Here is a 21,146-nt window from a genome sequence, read left to right on the forward strand (position 1 = left end):
TGCGTCACAACAAAGCTTCTGGCTGCTGACTGGTGCCTCAAACACAATTGGACATGCTTCTCTTTAACAATCTCCCACTTGGCTCGGCTACAAAGAGAGAGACGTGAATGAATGCACATCCACACTTCAATTAAAAATAATGTAATGGTCCCTTTCCGCCTCCTTTGTTATTGCTGATGAATTCTTGTAAGTTAAAGCGACACCACACTGATGCTAAGCCAACTTCTAGGTACACTGTGGAGGCTGAGCGTGGCAGCGTTTCCTTCAGGTCAGTGAGCGTCAAAAGCCTGGAGCAAGGTGCCTACACAGGATGAGGCTTTAGCTAGAATCAGATGAGCTACACATGCCGATAACCGGCATTCGATGTAGCTATAGGATTCTCAATTTAGAGATTTGAATAATCAGGGGTTTTTTGTTTTGTTTGTTTGTTATTTTTAATATGAGAAAAATTAACCATCTTAGCCTAGGGGCACAACATCTCTCAAAAAGAAAGCACCTAGAGAAATATCTATGTTAGTCTAAGCACAGCAGCTGGACTCAAAATTATAGGCAAAAATAACAAACAAAAAAATTTGTTTGTGGTGTTTTTTACGAGACTAAATGATCTCAGCTCGTTTGTTTACCATCCTTCTCACTCACAGCAGTTCTTATCGTGCTTCACCTATTTATTGCAGGTTTAGCAAATTTGTCACAACTTTTCATACTAAATTGTCACCTAATTTATTCACGCCAGTCTCAATTTCGCCTACTGTGGAGGTCAGAGGACTTCAGCAAATAGAGAGAAGAAAACGCACTGTCATCCTGTCTTTTCAGTTACGATGACTCATTTTACTGAAGTCTGTGGCTAAGTCAAGAAGCTATTGAAATATAGTAAAAAGATGATGGTGTAGTCAATGTGAAATACCTACAAACTGCTGTTAACCTCCTCTATGCAATATTGGGTCCCAGGCAGGTCCAGAGAGTCACATGGGAAAAATGTGCATTACCCAACTAGTTGGGAGCTACGGGCAGAGTGGTAGTAAAACTTCAAAAAGTGTGACATAAACCAGAAACAACTAAAAGTTGTGCCTTGACTCTACTCCCAGCACATATCAAAAGGAGCAATGTTTACTTTGAAAACAAACAGTTTCTGGTTTGTGTCATACTTTTCAGTTTTACTACAGCTCTGAGAGTACCTGGTGAGTAATAGCGGTAGAACAGAGACTACCAGCAGCCTCCTGCAACTACTCACCAGCGGGTTGGGGAATACGTCTTAGAGAGCCAGCTAAATGGTAGTATTGTCCTGAAAGACTGGGCTCGCCACTCAGACAAACCCTCAGCACTGATATAGGATTTTTGACCCCCCCACCACAAAGTCTCATCTTTTCAAACTGTTGCAACATCTTCCTCTGTACAATCGGAATTTCTGAGCTTTTGACCAGTATTTGCTTTGAACTATACAGTATTTGTTTGCATTAAGTTGTAAGCTGCCCTTACTTACTTACTGTACAGTCTCTTATTTTATATATTCTTTACTTTTGTGTGAATCTGCAAGCTCCATCTGCCTGTCACTTTGATGCTGAATTTCCCTAATGAAGGACAATAAAGGATATTTCTATTCTAGTCAATGAGTTTACACATTTATAAAGTACTGGGCTTCTTTTCCCCACACTCTGACCCATAAACCTGCTGGCTTTTACTTCATTTACATGAGGCATTGCTGTGAATGTTTTTCTGCAGTGATAAAGCATTAACACAAGCACATTATGAGCACAGAATAATAAAATATTAAAAAGCTGCATTGTGCTGTTTCGCCTCGTTTTAATCTTTTGACGACGTACCGACATCATTGCTCTCAGTGACTAAAAGGAGAAAGACCAAATTACCTCAGCGTCCTAGCACACCACGTATTGACTGTTGGGCTGTACTTGCCCTGAGAAAGTGGAGAGCTGTAATCTTCCATAATTCTTACCGGTACTGAAAATGGCTTTAGACAGGTGCTGAATACAAAATACAGGCACACAGCCTGAGCAGCAGCAAAGCAACTTCAGTGCCTGCGGTCACATTGTGAGCATAACAAACATCCTCTCTTACACGCTATTCATTATCAATTGCTATAGGTACGCAAGTAACTTCGTGGAGAAGTGTATGGGTGATTGTGTCTCATACTGTGGGAGATAAATTTGAGCACAAACAAAGAAGAAAAGATTGCAAGCGGTGGCAATTTGCTTTGCTCTCCTTTCTGCACACACCAAACAAAAAGCAGCGGTCCAGTCATTTATGGCTCGATAACAGAAACATGGAGGAGAGAGATAAAAGAGAGACAGACTAACACAGCGGGAGGGAGAGAAATGGGGATGATACAACATTAATCTCTGTATATATATATATATATATATATATATATATATATATATATATATATATATATATATATATATGTGTGTGTGTGTGTGTGTGTGTGTGTGTGTGTGTGTGTGTGTGTGTGTGTGTGTGTACTTGTTCCTGTGTATTTACTATCAGTATGCATGCTCACATCTGTCTGTCTGTGTGTGTGTGTGTGTGTGTGTGTGTGTGTGTGTGTGTGTGTGTGTGTGTGTGTGTGTGTGTGTGTGTGTGTGTGTGGGGACTGTAAGTGTACTTCCCAAGGTCACTGCCGAGAGCTTGGAGGGAGGGGGAAAAAAAAATTAACAAGACCAGTGGACAATGACGTTAGCCCTGCAAGGAACATTACTCTTAAAGGGACAGCACGGGACACATGTTTGCAGGGAAATTTAGACAAAAATTACACATTAAGGATGTTTCATGCTTTCATTTCAACTGGATTTAATTGATTCACAGTCATGCTGAGATCAAGGTGTTCCTGTGGAGGCAAAACTGTCCAAAAACAGAAGGAAATACAGGGAGAAAACATTATGAATATTCCACACAAAAGAAGAAAACAGCCAGAAGGAGAGCATTAGAACGCACAAACTGATCTACCCCCTGTAGTACACCACACACACTCTTTACAAGAGTATGGTAACCAATCCTGGCTGTACTCACATTGAAAAAGAGCAGGCGGTATCTCAGTACAAAGCCACTCAGGAGGTTTGAGGCAACAAAAAGCTTTTCATTAGTGAACTATAGAGATGGGACAACTTGAAATGAAAAGGTCTAGCTTTGTCACTGTGCCCAGAGGAGACAATCCATCCCAGCAACACACCTACATAAACAGTTCTAGTTTTTCCCGCTGTCCTCAAAAGTGTTGTGGGTCGAAAAGTGGTCAGGTGGTTTGAGAAGAAAAGCACCTTTTTGTTGATGGAGGTGAGTCTTCAACCTGCTTTACCGTGAAGCCACCACCTGGCTGACAGCAGTCATTTCTCAGAGTCTTTAACTCGACTTCTTCCCTCTCATCCCTTCGCTGCCATTTCTGTCACATTTCTTATATAAAATCCTCTCTTTCTCATCTATTTTAGACTATGCTTCATGCAGCCTCTTGTGTTATATGCTTTTAATAGTCTCTTCCCTCTCTAACAAGTATGTCCACTTGCTTTGAACGTTGATATCTCAAGATTAAGAAGCGTCAGAGTAACAGCCACGTCCAAACGTGTGCTGCACACAACGCTGATGTCGTTGATAATGTTGTCATTAAGTCTGCGAAATCAGACATCAGTTTAATGCCAAAAGCCGTTTTAATTCTGAACAGATGGAAGCAGATGACTCGACCAGATGGTTAAAGCCACAACAATACAACTTTTTCATGTTCACAGCAGCCATCCAGTCTTTTCATTTAATCATTACGTTTCCCTCCAAATCATCACATCACCTTCTTCCCTTACTTTCTATATTTACCACCAGGGAGAACTGGAACAAGTTGACGACAAATATCTGAAAACTTGGCAGTTTTTTTTTTTTTAATCGTTTTTTTTTTTTAAAGGTACTGGGAAACAATATGTGGAAACATAGCAGCAAGTGTAGCGGCATAATACTTAAAGACAATTAAAGCCAGCATTTTTTAAAAACAGATGCAATACTTCAAGCTTCTCTAAGCACCTCAAATCCAGTCAACTTACTCTTTACACTAAACTCAAGATGAATGAATTTCACTTGTCAACTCTGCATTGAAAATGTCTTCAGAATGTTAATTCTGAGCCTGAAAAGTTATCTTTGCAAATTGTGACAGCTGCCAACTGCTCTAGCAAAGCTAATCACCCAAAATCCACAAACGCTGACGCGTTCGTCTTTAGGCTAGCATTAGGGGTTGTTGATAAAAAGAGCTGGGAGCTGCCTGTAGCCTTAGTAGGCCATATTCTAAATGGGTGAAATGGTTAGCACCGTCATCCTGGTCGCAAGAAGGCTCTGGGTTCAGTCCACCTGGCATGCAATGGCCTTTCTGTGTGGAGTCACGTGTTTTCCAGGTACTCCAGCTCCCTTTCACAGTAAAGACATGCACGATAGGTTAATATCTGGTGATTCTAAACTGGCAGCAGGTTTGGATGTGTCTGTGTGTTTTTCCCAGTGACATCTGGGAGAGGCTCCAGTCCCCCGACCCATGACACCAAGGTGGATAAGGAGTTAGGAAAAATCAGTGGAATGTAAATAAATTTAATATTCATCTGAGGGGAAAAGAAAAGTGGAACTCTGCGCAGTTGATGCGTACAGCTGGGTTTCCACTAGGAAGGTTTTTAGTGCAGAGGGGTAGTGGATGTTAATAGAGAACTATGCATCTATAACTGTGCTGCCTGACTGATAAAAGCTTCATGCACCACAGGTCTCTGACAGTCTGATAATTCCCCATTTAAAGCTGAATAAGAGAGAAGTGTTGTTCCATTCTTTTCAAAGCAGCGCCCACTCAGTGTTAAATGTCCATTTTATACATCTCAACCTTAATATTTTATTTAAAAATTAAGGTGTACTGTGATTAAAGTGCAGACTTTCAGCTTTAATTAAAGGGGTTTAACAAAAATGTTCACATTAACAGCTTAAGGAATTACATTCATTTTTAAACACAGTATCCCATTTTCAAGAGAAGCTTCATGGCAAAGCAGGGCCAGTTCCTGTTCCCTTGTTATCATAAGCTGAATGCATAAAAGCTCTGGAGCTGATTCCAAGTGTTGAACTTGCATTCATGTCAGAAGGAGCCCATCATTGAGTTGCGGGGGGAAAAAAAACCCAAACTTGAGCAGCTGCCAAATCAACAATATGGTGCACTCTTAAAAAAAAATAAAACAAAACACTGCACCGGTCAGCTCAGCAACACCCAAAGGCCTGAACATACTGCACACCACAAGTGCTATCTGTCAACCTAGTAGACACACCGATGGTATCACTTTCAAAATCTTCCATTAGCTTGTTCTTGAGTTATCACAGTCAAGTTTTCATTTCAGTTTTCAATTTAAAAATCCCAGGTGATTTCCTTCTTGAATTATTGTATTCACAAGATTATAAATCTCTAAGTTTTGATCTCCCGAGATTTTAGTTGACACCCTTACTAACTGAACTTAGGTGCCCTAGCAGGGTGACAACAATACCCCATCAGCCTTTTTACAGCAAAGAAAAAAAATCAAGAGACAAAAAAGAATATGTTCTTTTTTCCCTGGTGTGGATGTGATATAACAGTAAAATGCTTTGGATCTGTGTTTTGTTTTGTTTTTCTTCAGGGTTTTTTTTGTTTTGTTTTTTTTCCAAAAATAATTTAATAATTTCCTTTTTTTTCAGTTTTCAGAGTCTAAGTTGGTTCAGAAATTTCTGGTATCATAACTTCTCTAATTCCTGTCTTCAAATCTTTAGATCAATAGAGGTACCTGTATAAAAAACCCCAACAACAACAACAACAACAAAAAATTGCTGCATTTGAGGACTGTAACACCAACTTGGTCCATTTCAGTTTCCTGAAGTTGGTATAAAGTGAACTAATGAATAATTCAGACTGAACTGCACACGGCATTACTTCTGAAAGCCATCTCGCTTAACTTTTAAGTGTAAAACTTCACACACTACCGTATATCTGTTAAAGACATTATACTAAAAATAATTCCTACAATTCTTATTGAATTTTACTCGCACTCGTGAAACAAAAAAGGTTGAGCCTTCATAAACAGCCCTTGTATTTACTTCTACAGTGACAGAAAAATTGCTATTACTGCTAAGAAAATGTTTTATGCAAACCTTGAGGAAAACAATATTTATACAAAAGTCACTTCAAGATTAACTCCGATTAAGAAAAGCAAAGCACTGAAGTGTAGAGGAAACACAGAGCTGCATATACAACATGACAAAAGGCCTCCACCTCTTCTTGCAACTGTTGCATGGACAGTCCTAGCATGACATCATCTATCCTGGCCTTCACATTGCATCCTCAATTTACCCTGCATCACACAACCTTCTAAGTGTATACTACATATCCCTTATTTCCTGTCTTCATAGACGGTTGTAACACCCAGACTGATGCAAACGACAGACAGTAACATGGAAGCATGTGGCCTTTTCCATTTGATGCTTTTGAGCTTTTATTTTTCATGTTTGAAAGCTTGACATTTGTTTTTTGCTCTCTGGGGAAACTGCTTCAAAACTGCACAAGCAGCAGCAAAAACGGTGTAAATCAGAAAAGCAACTAGTCAGCATGGTTGCAGAACTGTCTGTATCAGTTCCAATAATATCCAAGCCACAGCACACATACAGCACCACATCTATGACACCACTCTTCCCCTTTATGTGCCTGTGTTCGACTGACCTGAGAGTAGAAATTAGCCATAGTCGTGGTTTCTATGTCTTTCTTTCCAATTATTTCCATTTTCACCGGAGCCGACGGAAACTTGGTTGAGAAGTAGTCCAAAAAGTCCGGCAGGTACTTGGCTTCTCCGTGGACGATTCCCATGACATAACGAGCAGCCTGCAAAACAGTCAGCAGTTTTAATTTAGATCAAGATGATGGTTTAGGAAAAGGATTTTAAATTACTAGTCTAAGAGTTTAAGTATAAATGAGGGATGCACCAATCCAATTCATTTGATCACAGATATGCTACAAATACCCACAGTACTGATCTGATACCATTATGAAATTAATAATGTTGAGTCGTCACTATAGGAAAAGATTGCAATTTATTCTTTTATGGTTAAAGATATGGGAGTAGTTGGCAACCCCCTGGCAACTAAAAATCCTATAACAACCACTAAATGACTGAAAGTGGTATCAAGGATAACAGATTTTTCCCTAGCAACCAGTGGCTGTCAGGAGATAACTGACTGGTCTCTGAGCATCTGTGACGGTTTTAGGCAACAAGTCTAAACTACAAACTCACGAAAAAATAAATACATAAATTAATAAATCCAAGACTATATATTAACTGAACTGCTATTTATTAGTGAAATAACAGCTTTTCTGTCATGTGAAATCCCTTGACAAAGTTCAGTTTGTAGTCAAGTAAAAAAACTTTTGCAATCAAAGAAGAGAAAAGCTGTAAACACACAAAAAGGTCAAGCTTCAAGCTCTCACTTTTCATTCACATTATGAAAATATCTGACTGAATCCTGCCTAACCCATCTGAATAGCAGATCAGTGCATCCCCCGTCTACATAACTTAAAGGGTAAAGAAAAACAGTGTTTTTAATGAAACATAGTCAGCAGCAGGTGCTACACTGCAGCTGCAAACAACACTGCACTGAACTCAACATTCAAAGATCAATCTGATCAATACACATGCTGCACCTGGGACGCGTCCTCACTGAACACCAACGTGACAAACTCCTGAGCAAACCTTTCCCTCTGGTCCACTGAGAGAGAGGAGAGCTGCGACGTGTAGGCGTGAGCCACTAAGGCGCCTCCGTTAGGCTGGTTTTCTATGTGAATGTACGAGGCAAACTCCAGATCCGCCATACCGGGATACGAGCATTGCGGTTGGTGTTTGGTTGGGGAGGAAAGAGGTGACGTGGTGGACGACAACGGAGAGTTAAGTGAGTTGTGAAGAGAGTTCAGGTGAGATTTCGAAGGAGAGGAGGGCGGGAGATGGGAGCTTTTGTTGTTAGGTGGAGGATAAACAGGTAGAGGGGACTTAAATAAAGATAGGGAGGAGTCGTGTTTTATTTCAGAGGGGGAGGAAGACGAGGTGGGGGACGTGGAGGAGGGAGGGAGGAGAAGCAGGCCAGCACAGATGGTTTGGCAGGACCGGTGGTACATCTTCACATGCTTGTGCTTCTCCCCTTCTTTGTGTTTCTTCTTCTTTTTCTTCTTCACTTTTTTGATTTGCAGCTCCTCTGAGTTGATCTTGGCTTTCTCTTTGTCATCTGGACAGAGCAACAGAAAGAGAGAGAGAGAGAGGGGAGAAAGGCACTATTGAAGGATTTTTGTGCAATACCACAAAATAAGAAGAAACCCAGCTCTGAAGAGGCTTTCATGACAGATTTGTTAGAATCCATCATGTGTTATTTGATGCACAGTGGATCAACAAACTCTCTCAGCTCCCTGCTGTGAGAATAGATTTCTCCAAAGTCCTTCTAGAAGCAAGTCTTGCAAGTTAGCAGCAATCTTAAAATGCCAGGAGGCACGTTTATTGATGCATCATCTGAATTAACTTTAATTTCAGTGGTCACTGAGAAATAAATGCGCGAGTTATCAGTCAAACGTGATAAAACCCACATCAAAACTTGGCTGACTTTGCCCCAAAACCCCTTTCTCCTGAAGTTATACTTCTATTGCCATCTGCGCCATTGCAGAGTCCTCCTATAGTTTTCCTATCCAAGCTTTGAGTGCCGTGTGTCTCTTATGTCACTAAATAAGTGAAATCAGTCTTCTTGCAATAACTGCAGCTCTGAAAATGCAAGTAAAATAAAGTGAAGGGGTGGAAAAATGGAGGCTAGAAGGAGTGAGCTTCTGAAAACAGGTTAAAAAAAGAAAGACAGTAAAATTAAAAGCTTTACTCAGATTTTTGTTATTATTGATTTTAAAGTGTCTAATAATAAACACATTCAGGTACACATTTAATGCCCTACAAACAAAACAACTGAGAATAATGAGTACTAACTGTTTTAAGCAGATGACTCACTGCAAGTTTTCCCCCAGTTGGCATATCTCCTGAGGTGTATGCATAAAATAAAGTGAAGAACATTGAAACTAAATCCCTTGAGAAAAGCAGATATGACTAAGCCAGGAAGCACACTCTCCAGTGGCATATTTGCAAAGACATAATACCGTACATGGCAGTCCATCTCTTCAACGCCTCAGGCAGGACAACATGGAACATGCAAATTTATGCAAAGTGCTACTGTATCTGTTTGTCTATGTGTGTGTGTGTGTGTGTGTGTGTGTGTGTGTGTGTGTGTGTGTGTGTGTGTGTGTGTGTGTGCGTGTGTGTGTGTCAAAGCATGACAATTTGGATACATGTTGCTTTCTAGTTTCTGATTCCACAGTTATTGTGTAAACACATGGACACGTATGCATTTACAGTAAATATATACGTGCACTTCAGTCATGATGACAGTGGTGCTGCTGCCCTCACCTCACTAACGCACATGCACAAATACACAGCTTTAGTCTAGTGTGTACCCCACACAAGTTCAATGCCACACAAGAAAGGAGGGAGACAGAAGAAAGCACAGTGGGGGTGGGGGTATTTGCAGTACAATAGCTGAGCTACTAATCCAAAAGCGCTTTAACCCATAGTCACCCTCCCCCAATTCCCTGTACACCCAAACAGACGTTTATTCCTTCAACCTCCATCAAATCACAGATGAAGCAAGTTCAACATACCCAGGATCTCTTTCTGTGATCTGGCTTCACTTACCCCGATGTCAGGCTAAGCAGTCACACAAAGGCGGTTATCAACTGGATAACTGAACCCAGGGTTTCCCAATCTAGCTACACATGAACGAGGCGGTGTTGGCAGCGTGTGACCAATCACAAACATGGAGAGGCCAACCGGCAGCACAGCGGAATATTTTACCTATAACATTAAAACAAGTGTGAAGTGATTGCTGAAGGCAGCAAAGCTGCTATTACCTAAACAGCAGTGTGATTGATAGAAAAAGCACTGTACAGTAAGTGTAGTACTACAAAGCTCTGTCTGAATGTGTGCACTCTAAAAGCTTTAGTCAACAAGACTTAAAGTGCTATGCCAGCTATGTAAGTTTACCAGTTTCACTGGGTCTATCTTTAATACGCCAGAGAATGTGACAGTTATGATCATGTCATAACACTGTATACAAGGTTACAGTAATATGAAACCATTTTAAAATTGCTTACAGCCAATAGTAAGAAAAAAAGCAAAACTATATTAATGCTCTTTAGTGAGACACAAAAACGTCCACGGTCAAAAGGTCCCAGAGATCATCCAGGAAATAGCCTATTATTTTCCAGACAACTGATTGGTCATTAGGTGGTGATTTTGTACCTTTCAGTCTTTTATCTGGAATATAGCCTGCTTTGAAGCACATTCAGTGTGCTTCATTGTTTATCGTACCAACGCTGAAAGTGTCTATTAATGAATATAACCTATTTTTCTGAAAAATTATAATATATACTTGATTTAAATAAATAAATAAATAAAATAAGGCCTTAAAAAAATGAAAATCATAATAGACAAATGGAGTTGCTGCAACATGTTGCCACTTGAAAACATGTTTTGTCTGGTTTTAAATCTTCTCTGGATTATAAAACTCAATTCAATACTGTTTTATTTTACAACAGTTGCCTCAAGGTCCTCTGTATAACAAGGAAAGAGCCTACAAATTTTCCAAAGAAAAAAGCCCAACAATCACATTGGAGTAAACACTTGGCAATAATGGGAAGGAAAAAACTCCCTTTTAACAGGAAGAGCAACAAATATCTTGTTAAAGGAATACAGTTCACAGCATTTCTATTTGTGATCTGTAAAGGGGAACAAGGATCTACACTTCTATCAGAAACCAATAAAAAACTGTTTCAACTGTATAATGTTTACTTGATGGTACAAACAGTTGATGGCCTAACTGTCTTTTGTTCATTTTATGTGTACCCTGATGAAGGCTACAGGTCAAACACATTGGTAAAGTAATAAAGTTGTTCTTCAAACTACAAGTGTTGTTCGACCTTCAACCCAGAAAGTTGGAAGCAGGTGAATTTCTGCCATAAACATCTACTCTACACAACAGTCTATGTTACCAAGTCAGCCGCCTATTTCTGCAAATTTTACAAAGAACAAGTTATTGTGCTCCTTCTTTCTATTTGGCTTAAAACAAACATGCTCCCACTGGTGATGTTTTGGCTTAACAGCTAAATCCATGCTGTTAATTCTCAACAGCTGCTTATTGCAGTGCAGCCGGCGCAATAGTTTAACTTGATCACCTTGAAGTGCCATTAATAGAAGAGGGCAAAACTGGTGAAAAACAACATGAAAATAGTGATGTCATTTCATCCAGCTGTGTTTAAAGAGGTACAATTAGTCAGCTGAAATTATTATGATCAGGTGATTGTGAAGTAAATGTGACAGGCTTATTATTACGTGCCAAACATAAAAAAAAAATCTTGTATCAGTCAGGCTTGTTGCATTCATTACTGTAGAAAATCACATTATATCTAGGGTAAAATACATTTTCCTAAAATAACCAATGAACTAAATCATTAGACTTAATTTGATCTGCTAACAACCAGTTTTAATTATCCGTTATAATAGGTCTACTTGCTCAGCCATTGGCAGCTGCTCTAAAAAAATTAAAATTGTAACTTAATATTGCACATACATGTTCACTCTGCTGATGACTTTTCCTGGGCAAAAACTGCAACTTCCCTTTTGTTTATACACAAACAAATGCATAGTTGGACCATTTGGCTGGATGGTCATGATCAGTTTATGGTCAGATAAATTCCCACTCAAATAAACACACACACAGACCCACTATCAAACAGCCTCACTGGCAGTAAAGCAGACTTACTGTCAGAATGGTCATTTGCTGCTTATTGATTTCCTATACACGTTTCCACTGGCTGCCCCTCTCTCTCCTGGTCGTCCTTTTCAATTGTAAACTTAACACTCTCTCACTGATTAAATTTCTAACTTTCACTCCCGGTCTCTCTGTCACTGTAATACCCTCTGATTAAATGCCACACTCACTATTACAGAAAACCTTCTCTCTGGTGGGGAGAGCCCCCCCTGCCCCGCCTCAAAAATCTAATCGCAGGTTTCAGTGCGTCCCTTAAACAAGTGATTAAATAGCGGACTCTCTCACACGACGGCTGCAGGATTAACACATGCCTCTTGCTCTCAGTCCAGTCTTTTCTTAACTCTACCCTCATAATGAGGGAATGAACCAGCATTACTAGGAAGTGTGGCCTTTTGACAGAAAATGGGAAGATTGAAATAGTGCACCAATTTATCCGTCTGTAATTTCCATCTGCAGCCACTGGTCACACTATCTGCCCAAAGCACAGCTAACTCCTTGAAATGTCACAGCGGGGTCGTGACATACCATAACAAACTCCCCCAGAGCTCTCCAGCAAATCAAATCAATTGAAGTAAAATTGGCATTCACACGTGTCAATAAGTGGTTTGTGCGTATGAGCCTGTGTCACTCTTTATTAAAAAAAAAAAAAAAAGAGTGGGATGGGGTGGATCTTAAAAAGCAAAACATCCCTGTTGATAAACGGCTGAACTCAGATTACTCGCGCACAGTTAGGTGGAGATTATGATCACAGCGCTCTGCAAATAATTCACTACTGTCAAAAGGTTAACAATGAAAGTCGCCGCTGCACCGCATTGATAAGGTGTGCACGCACACGCACACAGGTGAGCCTGACTTCATCACCAGCAGGGTTGCATCAATAATGGATGCAGACAAGTGTTCAAAGAAAACCGCCATCTTAACGTATACAAAACTGAACAACAAAAGAAATGTGTTTAAGGGCAAAAATATATTTTTCTCATCATTCTAAGAAGATCTGTGACAAGAATATTTAAAAGTTTGATCTAGATAATCACCCATCAGTCACACTCTAATAAACAGGAAGTTAAAACCATGCCTGACAACAGAAACAAGCACAGAAAGGCAATTACATGAGAGAGTAACAAAGCTAAACATATTTAGGGTTGCAACTATTAATCATATTAAAATGAGTTGGGGGTTTTGTCAATTGTTTTAATTAACTATAATATAAAAAGACAACCACTTTAAGTTTTCTATTTCTGGGACAAGAAAACGGATTTTGAAGAGGGCCAATCACACTCAAGTTTTGCTTGAGCTGCTTATAATTTTTGCTTTGATCTTATACCAGGCCTGTGTGAGACCAATCAGTTCATCTACTGTCAGAAACTAACCATTTTGGCTCCCTTTCTTCCCCCTTTAAGCCATCTTTCTTTTCATTGGCTGCCTATCCCAAACTGAAATTTATATTGGCTATATATAATAATGATAATAGATTACATTTATATAGCGCTTTTCTAGACACTCAAAGCGCTATATATACACATCAAAATATGTTTACAGGAGATGGGATTTAATATAATCTGGTATTTAGCTGTGCTGATGCATCTAATCAAACAACTGTGTGACATGCGTATAGTAACGAATAGGTCATACACTCGCCTTCGTGATCACCATCTAATCCTTTATGACCATCTCCCTGAAGATGATCATCTTCAGACCATCTGCTGCTCAACACAGAAGCTACCATTAATGTGCTGCTCTTATTTCTTTGGTGTTTGTATTTTTTTTTTTAATTCAATATAAAATAAGGTCAATACAGCATGTAAGCTGCTGGCTTTGGGAACGTGGAAAAGCATTAAAAGTAGCATGAACACAGTCAGGTAATTGCATATTTAAAAAAAAACAACAACAAAGTGATTTTGGCCTTCCACAAAAGAACCAACATTTTTTTCAATATTTAATAAAGTTTAATCAAACTTGATATACATTTTTGTTTATCAAATGGGTAGTTAACAGGAAAATGTATGCAAAACTACATGAGGACTTGTGTTTACACACAGCCTTCCCCTCAAAGGCTCATTTAACCCAGGAAAAGCCCTGATCAATGACATTAAAAAAAAGAGGATTTTCAAACTGAAATTACAGTCAGGACCTTTATATGGAACAATATTTGGAGCATTTTTATTCTGTTTGGACTTTTAAAAACACAAAAATAAGACTGCACATAAACAGAGCTACTGTAAAACATGTACTCTAATGGTCAAACATTAAAGAATCCCATCAGAAATACTTATTTAAACCAACCTGAGAACAAGAGCAGGCAGAAATAAACACCAATAAAGCTACAAAGATTATAAAAGACGACGAACTAGCAGAGACAAAGGGAGCAAGAAATGGGAACAGGAGGGGATGACAGACTGTGAAGACTCTCAGCTTCTCCTATTACAACCACTGCTGCCTTAATTCAATAAACCATAAGGGCTAAATAAACCATAGGCACCAACTCTACATGTGAGGAGCAGCAAAGTGCAAAGGTCAACCTAACACCAGGGATCAAGTTCTCAGTGAAAATAAAAGGTTGTAACTCTGGTCACACTTGAAGAGTTCAGCCATGACAGCTAAAGTGCTAAACTGGACCTTTTCTAGCACACTGGTAGAATTCTTTTTCTGTTTTTACCCTAACACCCACTGGGATGCTGAGCAGTTGTGTATGCAGCTTGTACATTGGAAACATAATGATGATTTACTGTACAGCGCACTGTGGAAGTGGGTCATGTTTGGTTACCTTAGCAGCAGATCTGAGCTCCATTTGTATATGGAAAAAAACAGTATTTATGACTCAATGCTATGCTACTGCAACATGTGTGATGTGTTTTATTTGCATGGTTTTTGTTTCATTTATTGCACACAACACACTTACGTTTGTAGTTGTAGTTTACTTTTATTTTAGTAGTTATATTTTCTGCCAGCAGCAGCAAATTAAACGCTGATCCATTTTAATGTGCAACTTTCTCTAATAATAGAAAGAATCATTTAATTCATCTCTATAAAAGTCACTTAGTATGCATGTGTGCAAGTTTCCACCAACCTTTAATCGGCTGCTTGACTTCTCCATTCTCCCTCTTGATCTCATTCATAACTTTGTGCTTCTTCTTCTCCTTTTCTTTCTCTCGCTCTTTGACCTTCTTCTTCTCCCTCTCCTCTCGCTCCCTCTCCTTCGCCTTGTCCTTGGTGGAGTGATCTGTGGAAGCAGTGAGCAACGTTTCATGTCTCGATGGTGAAAGCACATTAGCATAAGATCTCAGATGTACCCCCACGCAAGCATGTACACAGATGTTTGAGTGCACTTTGCTCGCTCCGATTTGCTTCTCTAACAGCTCACCTGTTCTCTTGCCAAGCCCTTCACCTCTGCTATCACTCTTGACTTTTAATTTTGTTGATCTTTCCTCTACAAATGTTTTTTCCCTACTGCGAAAGGAAAAAAAAAAATCATCCCATCGCCAAACCCATACTTTTATCTAAGCCCTGCAATGACCTTCCCTTTGAGAATGCAGCAGCCGCTCTGCAACTTCACTCAAAACAGCACAGTTTCATCAAGACACACCTCATCCCCAAAAAACGTAACCCTCTACTATCATTAATATGTTCCCATTTAATTTTAAAAGTCCTAAAATCCTCTCTTTGCTTTTCAGCTTATTTTCTTTTCCTTTTCCTGCACGTCTCCATCCAAGTGTTGAGCAAGTGTAGCACATTGAGGAATTGGAGTGCGCTCTAATGCAACGCTCAGTGCAAATCGCTGCGGATGAGAGCATCAGTTTTAAAATGTCAGTATCACATGCACACACCTTTTCAGCTGGATTGTTGGAAAGCTTTCGGAAAGGTGTGTTTAAGTGTGAGGCACCCCGACAAACAGACATTTATTCTTTAAATCTGCACGTCTCCCCTCCAGCTGAGCTAAAAACCCTTACCCATCTTCAAATAACCCTCGTTTTATACATTTTTGTATTCCTTGATTTGCTTTATATTTTTTAATTTCCTCATGAAAAAAAATCCTTTGTGTTTTCCATAGTGTTATTTTGTCCATTCCTTCTTTTCCTTCCCAGAGAACTTTTTTCCCCCCTTTGAACTCAGTCGGATCCATCTTTGAAAGGAAGCCGTGTTTTCAGACTGTTCACTCTTCTGTGGATGTAGGGAGTGGGAAAGTGAACACAGTGTGGTTGCACTCCCTGTTTGTGGGATCAAAGGAGAAAAAAAGCTTTCAAAGTAAAAAGGCTTATAGGAGCATTAGGAGAATTAGATGTACATTGATACATTTTTCCATCATAGTACTTAAATACACTTCAGCAGACTGTTTTGCTTTTACTACTTAAGACGCAGGTGATCGTGCTCCTCATAGCTTGTGGTGAATAGTGGAATGCCAAGGATGTCAACGTTCCCTATGCAAAAGAAATGCTGCTAAATTACTAGACAGTGTAAGCTGCCTAGTGGAAAAAAACAGCACGTCTCAAAACGACAATTTAGCTCCACAGGAAACAGCCTACAAAGGAGCGCTCACTCAGATCTGTTGCCAGATTTATAAAAACATGTAAGGCCATGCCAGAGCAGTAACATTCATAAGCCTTAACTTTAGAGGAAATGGCAGTAAATTAGTCCAGGTGGCTGATGTGAACTGAAAATATACAGTGAAGCATGTTGATTTCTCTCACCTCGAGAGAAGGGGCTTTCCCGTGAAATAAAGAAAATAACAGGGTGAAACCAGGGTTTTAACTGATGACACGATCCGAGAAAAGATGTCAAGGCTTCGATGGTCACAAGTTCTAAAGCTAAGTTCATATTTCCAGGGCAAAACAGCACAAAACTAGAGATCTGAATGAATTTGAAATGAACGGTATCCATGTGACTGAAGCATGTTTTCTTCCCCCTCTTCATTCCGTTTTCTGATTTTCTAGCAGCAGCCAGTTAGGAAGGGAAACACAGCAGGTAGTTTTCACGGTTTGGATGATCACAGGAGAGATAAAACTTTGAAAGACAGAGAGCCAGAGGCCGGCAGTTAGTAAACTTCAACGACGCAACCACTCATCTATATCTCATTTCTTCTTATCAAGAAAAATTACGCCAAAATAAAAATTATCAGAAAATGTAAAAAATGTGCATTCTGACATTTTAAAGTTGTTACATTTCAAAGGGAACCCCAGATCCCTCCAATTGTCTGCCATTAAAAATTAAGTAGCAATAACAAAGCATAATTTATAGTTTCAACATCAAAAGTGCATCAGCTTAATGCCCATATTTACCCGCTAGCTGCTAATTCACATGATAAAAAGTGCATTTTGGGTAAATTTTAAACAGTCATATCACCATTAGTGATAGGTGGCTTATTATGTTAAAGGTCTGCTTTATACTGCCATTATGATACCAGGCTTATCCTCTAGCCAAGGTTTCTCTTGTGGCAAAATCATTTTCGAATACAGGCCAAAGTTTCATTTGAGGTTCTATTTACTTGGTAAAGGTGTCACAGTGGTCCAGTGGTAAGTAATGTCACTTCACAGCAAGAAGGTTCCACCCAGCTGCAGACTTTCCACGCATGCATGTTTTTTGCTCATTTGTCGGCTCGTCTCCCTGTGCCTGTGTGGGCTCCCTAAGGATACCCCAGCTTCCTTTCAGAGTCCAAAGACATGCTTGTTAGGTTAACTGGTGATTCTGGGATTGGATATCAGTGTAACAGTGAGGCTGCGTCCACACAAGAAACTATCGGCAGCAACCTGGCAACCCCAAGAAGTCAATGACTTCAACAACATATGGGAGGGGAAAAAAGAAAAAGAAAAAAAGAAGATCATTCTAGATATAAAACTTTTCTCAACAGAAACTACCAGTGAGACTGCAGGATACTGCTGATTGACATATGACATGGTAGTAAATACATTAGAGGCTTACCTAGGCAACGAGTGGCCATTGCCCAAGGATACGCTACCATTGGTGTCACTATCTAAAGCCTGGAATGTCTACATATCTACCAGCCGGTAACTTAGAGGGATGGGCTTCTTCTTCATCTGTTCATTGTGCTTTTTTCTTTGTTGGGGGGGGATGGGGGTGGTAATTAACAAGACCATGCAAATCTTGTTTTTTCTGGAAGAATCTGAGGCCTTCAAAGATTAGACACACTGAGCTCTCCACTGTGAACAACACAGTTTGAGCAGAATTTTCATGTGAAAATGTGCTGGATACTTGCAAGCTCACATTTTCAGCAGTAAACATGCTCTCTGTGAGATGCTGAGCATAATGGGAAGAAGAAAAAAACTTGCCCAAGGCCAAGCATGTGTTCATATTTTAAGGAGAAAAAAAATCAAAATGCAAAACACTGTAACAGGGAGCTCAGCATTTTATCAGTTTCCCATCAGTATATACATGTACTGCAACTGTAAATACGGTTGCAGTACATGTTAAAATGAAGGCGATTTTAATAGAAAAAATACATGATATGTGTGAAACTAGCTGTTAAATCTAAGCATGATCAAAAAACATTAAAGAAAAAAAATCACTGCAGGGCTGCAGGTACACTCGTCTCTCAGGAAAATCCTGCTACTCCAGATGGTCAGTCCACCCCTGCTGGTGTGGCAAATCCATGCTTCACCAACCAAAATGATTTAGCAATAGAACTCATACAGTGTTTGTCATTGTATTGGCAATGCACACGCTGTGCTAAGGATCTTGCCATTTTTTTCAGAGGAAAAAATACAAATTAAAAAAAAAATAGCCAAGAGAAACTTAATTGGGCGATAATGGTAGTTAAGCTTCATTTTCTCCTCAGTGTAATTCAGATGTGCAGCTCCAGACATATTTGGTGGTTCTTTAAGCATGGTAAATTTACATCCACACAATAAACTAATTATTGGCTTTTAACAGTAGATAGAAATGCAGAGAAGTCAAAGCTACAACACAAAACAACCGTAACACTTGCCAAAAACAGAACTGGTTACATGAATTTTAATCTCTGCATTATGCAGCACAAGTGTCTGAATGGGCATAATATTAGGCTTTTGCACAAACAGCTACACTTAAGGACTTGATAATATTCTTGCTTCTGCATATTAAAAATGGAAACAGACCGGAATTATGCTTTTAATATCACTATAAAATTGCAAAAGGTAATGACGAATTAATATCTACAGAATCTGCTCTCAAATTTGTTGACTGTAAGCATTGATGGTCTAAAGCTCCCACTAAATGAAGCTTCAATTATTCAATCAATAGAAAGAGAACAGCACTTTTGCTTTTTCCGTTAACAATGGTTAGTATTAACAAAGGCAAGTTTGGAGACTCTAGCTGGTAAAAAAAAACAAAAACAAAAAAACGAGTAAACAGCAACTACATGATCTGAGATAAGCAGCAAGCAAAGCCTGTCTGGTTATAAGCCCAATAAAACCAAGGTAAAACATCAGCTACTGCTACTTGAGAGAGGCTCGCTGACAAATCATGGCTGGTGGTAACATTTTGTGCAGCACTACAGTAAACTTCATTTATCAACAGTTCATGTCATCCTGTGATATAGCAGTGCAGAACAAGAATTTCAATTCAGTTAGTGGCGGGCAATGTACTCGATGATTAAATAACATACAAGTACCAGCTAATATACCTACTATAGCTTCTCAAAGGCTTCTTAATGTACAGTTTGTTTGGCTGCAAATACCTCCTGGCATAAAGTGCTGGAAAGATGAAGCCTTTCAACTTCTTATCCTCGTTGCTTGTGGTATTAATTATGTGACACAACAATTAATGAAAGTAACCCTCTATAGTAGGTCTTGGAACTGAGCAGAGAGACTGAGAATGAAGAGAGGAGACTGGAAGCACATCTGAAGAGGAGAGCTACGTCTGCTGTTTGGAGGTTTTTAAAAATAAAAATTGGTATTGACGTCATTTTTGTGCAACATTTTCTTTGTATACTGGAATGCTTTCACTGGAACTTGGTCTGAGAACCTCTGATTATGGCTAAATGTATTCGACAAACTGCATTTGCAATATCAAACTGTGTGTAAATATAACAACAGCTCAGAAGGCTGCATAAATACTTTACACAAGGTCAAACTTGATTTGCAACTAGCTCAACTTCCCAATTATACCTACAGCTTAAAAATTCCCTTTTCTTGGTCTACTGCTCACTGCACTTTGTCTGACTCATGTATCCTATTTCAGCATCAAATGTAACTGGCAGTCACAGCTCCCTGGCACTTGCTTTTGCCACTAATAATATTACCATGATGATGTGATACTCTTTGGATCCCTGTAGGAAAGATTCTTTCCTTGCAGGAAGATCAGAGCATAAATTTGCCTCAAATACATGTCCTTCCGCAGAACAGCAATCTTGTCAATTTTCTCATTTTGTTTAGAATTAATGTACATTTTGAGCTCCACATTCACATTCACACACTTCCTCATCTTCGACTTAATATAATTACAGTCTCCTACTGCTGGCCATTGAGCAACTCACTAAAGCAATTAGAGGTTCAGTGCTTTACTGAAGAGCACCTCAGTGAAACTGTTGCAGGAGCGGTTTTAGTTATCACTACTAAAGGCTGCATCTATATTTAGCCAGTCAGGTCCAGAAATGAAAATCATAAGCTGCACTAAGTGACTTTAAGTGTTATAACTGCCTAATGGAAAATATTCATTACAGAGTTTGGGGTGAAAATGACACATTATCTGCAAAGCAAATCATGTGATGTTTTGTGGGTAATCGTTAAAGCCACATCTATGTGTTTTAAATAAAACGCTGCCACCAGCCACATATTTACATGAACATATTAAAGTTGCACTCAGCGCAGCCTGTTTACAAGACTGCGTGTCTCAAAGTGTTTAGGGCTACAGGCCAACAACACGTTTCCTTCTGGTACCCTAATTGTTTGCGGTGACTGTTCAGAGTATGTCATGATCTCTTAAACTACCCAACTGGAAAAGGGTGACATCATGCAATCACATGTGCCCACCCTTTCTAGTGTCTAAACATTTAACAAGTGAATACATGTCCACACATTGGCAAGCACAAATGTGCATATGCATGGGTTTTGGCACGATGCTTTGGTGTGACAAAAGGACGCTGATAATAAGTATTTGCATCCTTACTGACTTCTTGGTGTTTTTTGCATATTTGTCAAACTTATGTTTGAGATCATTAAACAAATTTTAAATGTTAGACAATGATAACCTGAGAAAATACAAAATTAAGTTTTATAATAATTTCACTGATTAGAGGAAACCAACAACAATAAAAAAAATAAATTAAAAAGAAACAATCAAAC

The 21,146-nt window shown here is 39.2% G+C and overlaps 1 protein-coding gene across 1 annotated transcript in view; it reads right to left on the bottom strand.

Moving 5' to 3' along the window:
- Window positions 1–21,146, bottom strand: part of LOC101485987 (uncharacterized) — a 40,149-nt gene that overhangs the window by 16,505 nt on the left and 2,498 nt on the right. Inside the window, exons 2-4 of the mRNA XM_004548191.3 lie at window positions 14,942–15,094; window positions 7,670–8,244; window positions 6,695–6,853 (exon numbers count right to left, since the gene is read on the bottom strand). Coding sequence (XP_004548248.3) covers window positions 6,695–6,853; window positions 7,670–8,244; window positions 14,942–15,094 — 887 coding nt within the window. The remainder of the gene's footprint in view (window positions 1–6,694; window positions 6,854–7,669; window positions 8,245–14,941; window positions 15,095–21,146) is intronic.

This window comes from Maylandia zebra, linkage group LG17 (assembly GCF_041146795.1).
Source record: "Maylandia zebra isolate NMK-2024a linkage group LG17, Mzebra_GT3a, whole genome shotgun sequence".
Lineage (NCBI taxonomy): Eukaryota > Metazoa > Chordata > Actinopteri > Cichliformes > Cichlidae > Maylandia > Maylandia zebra.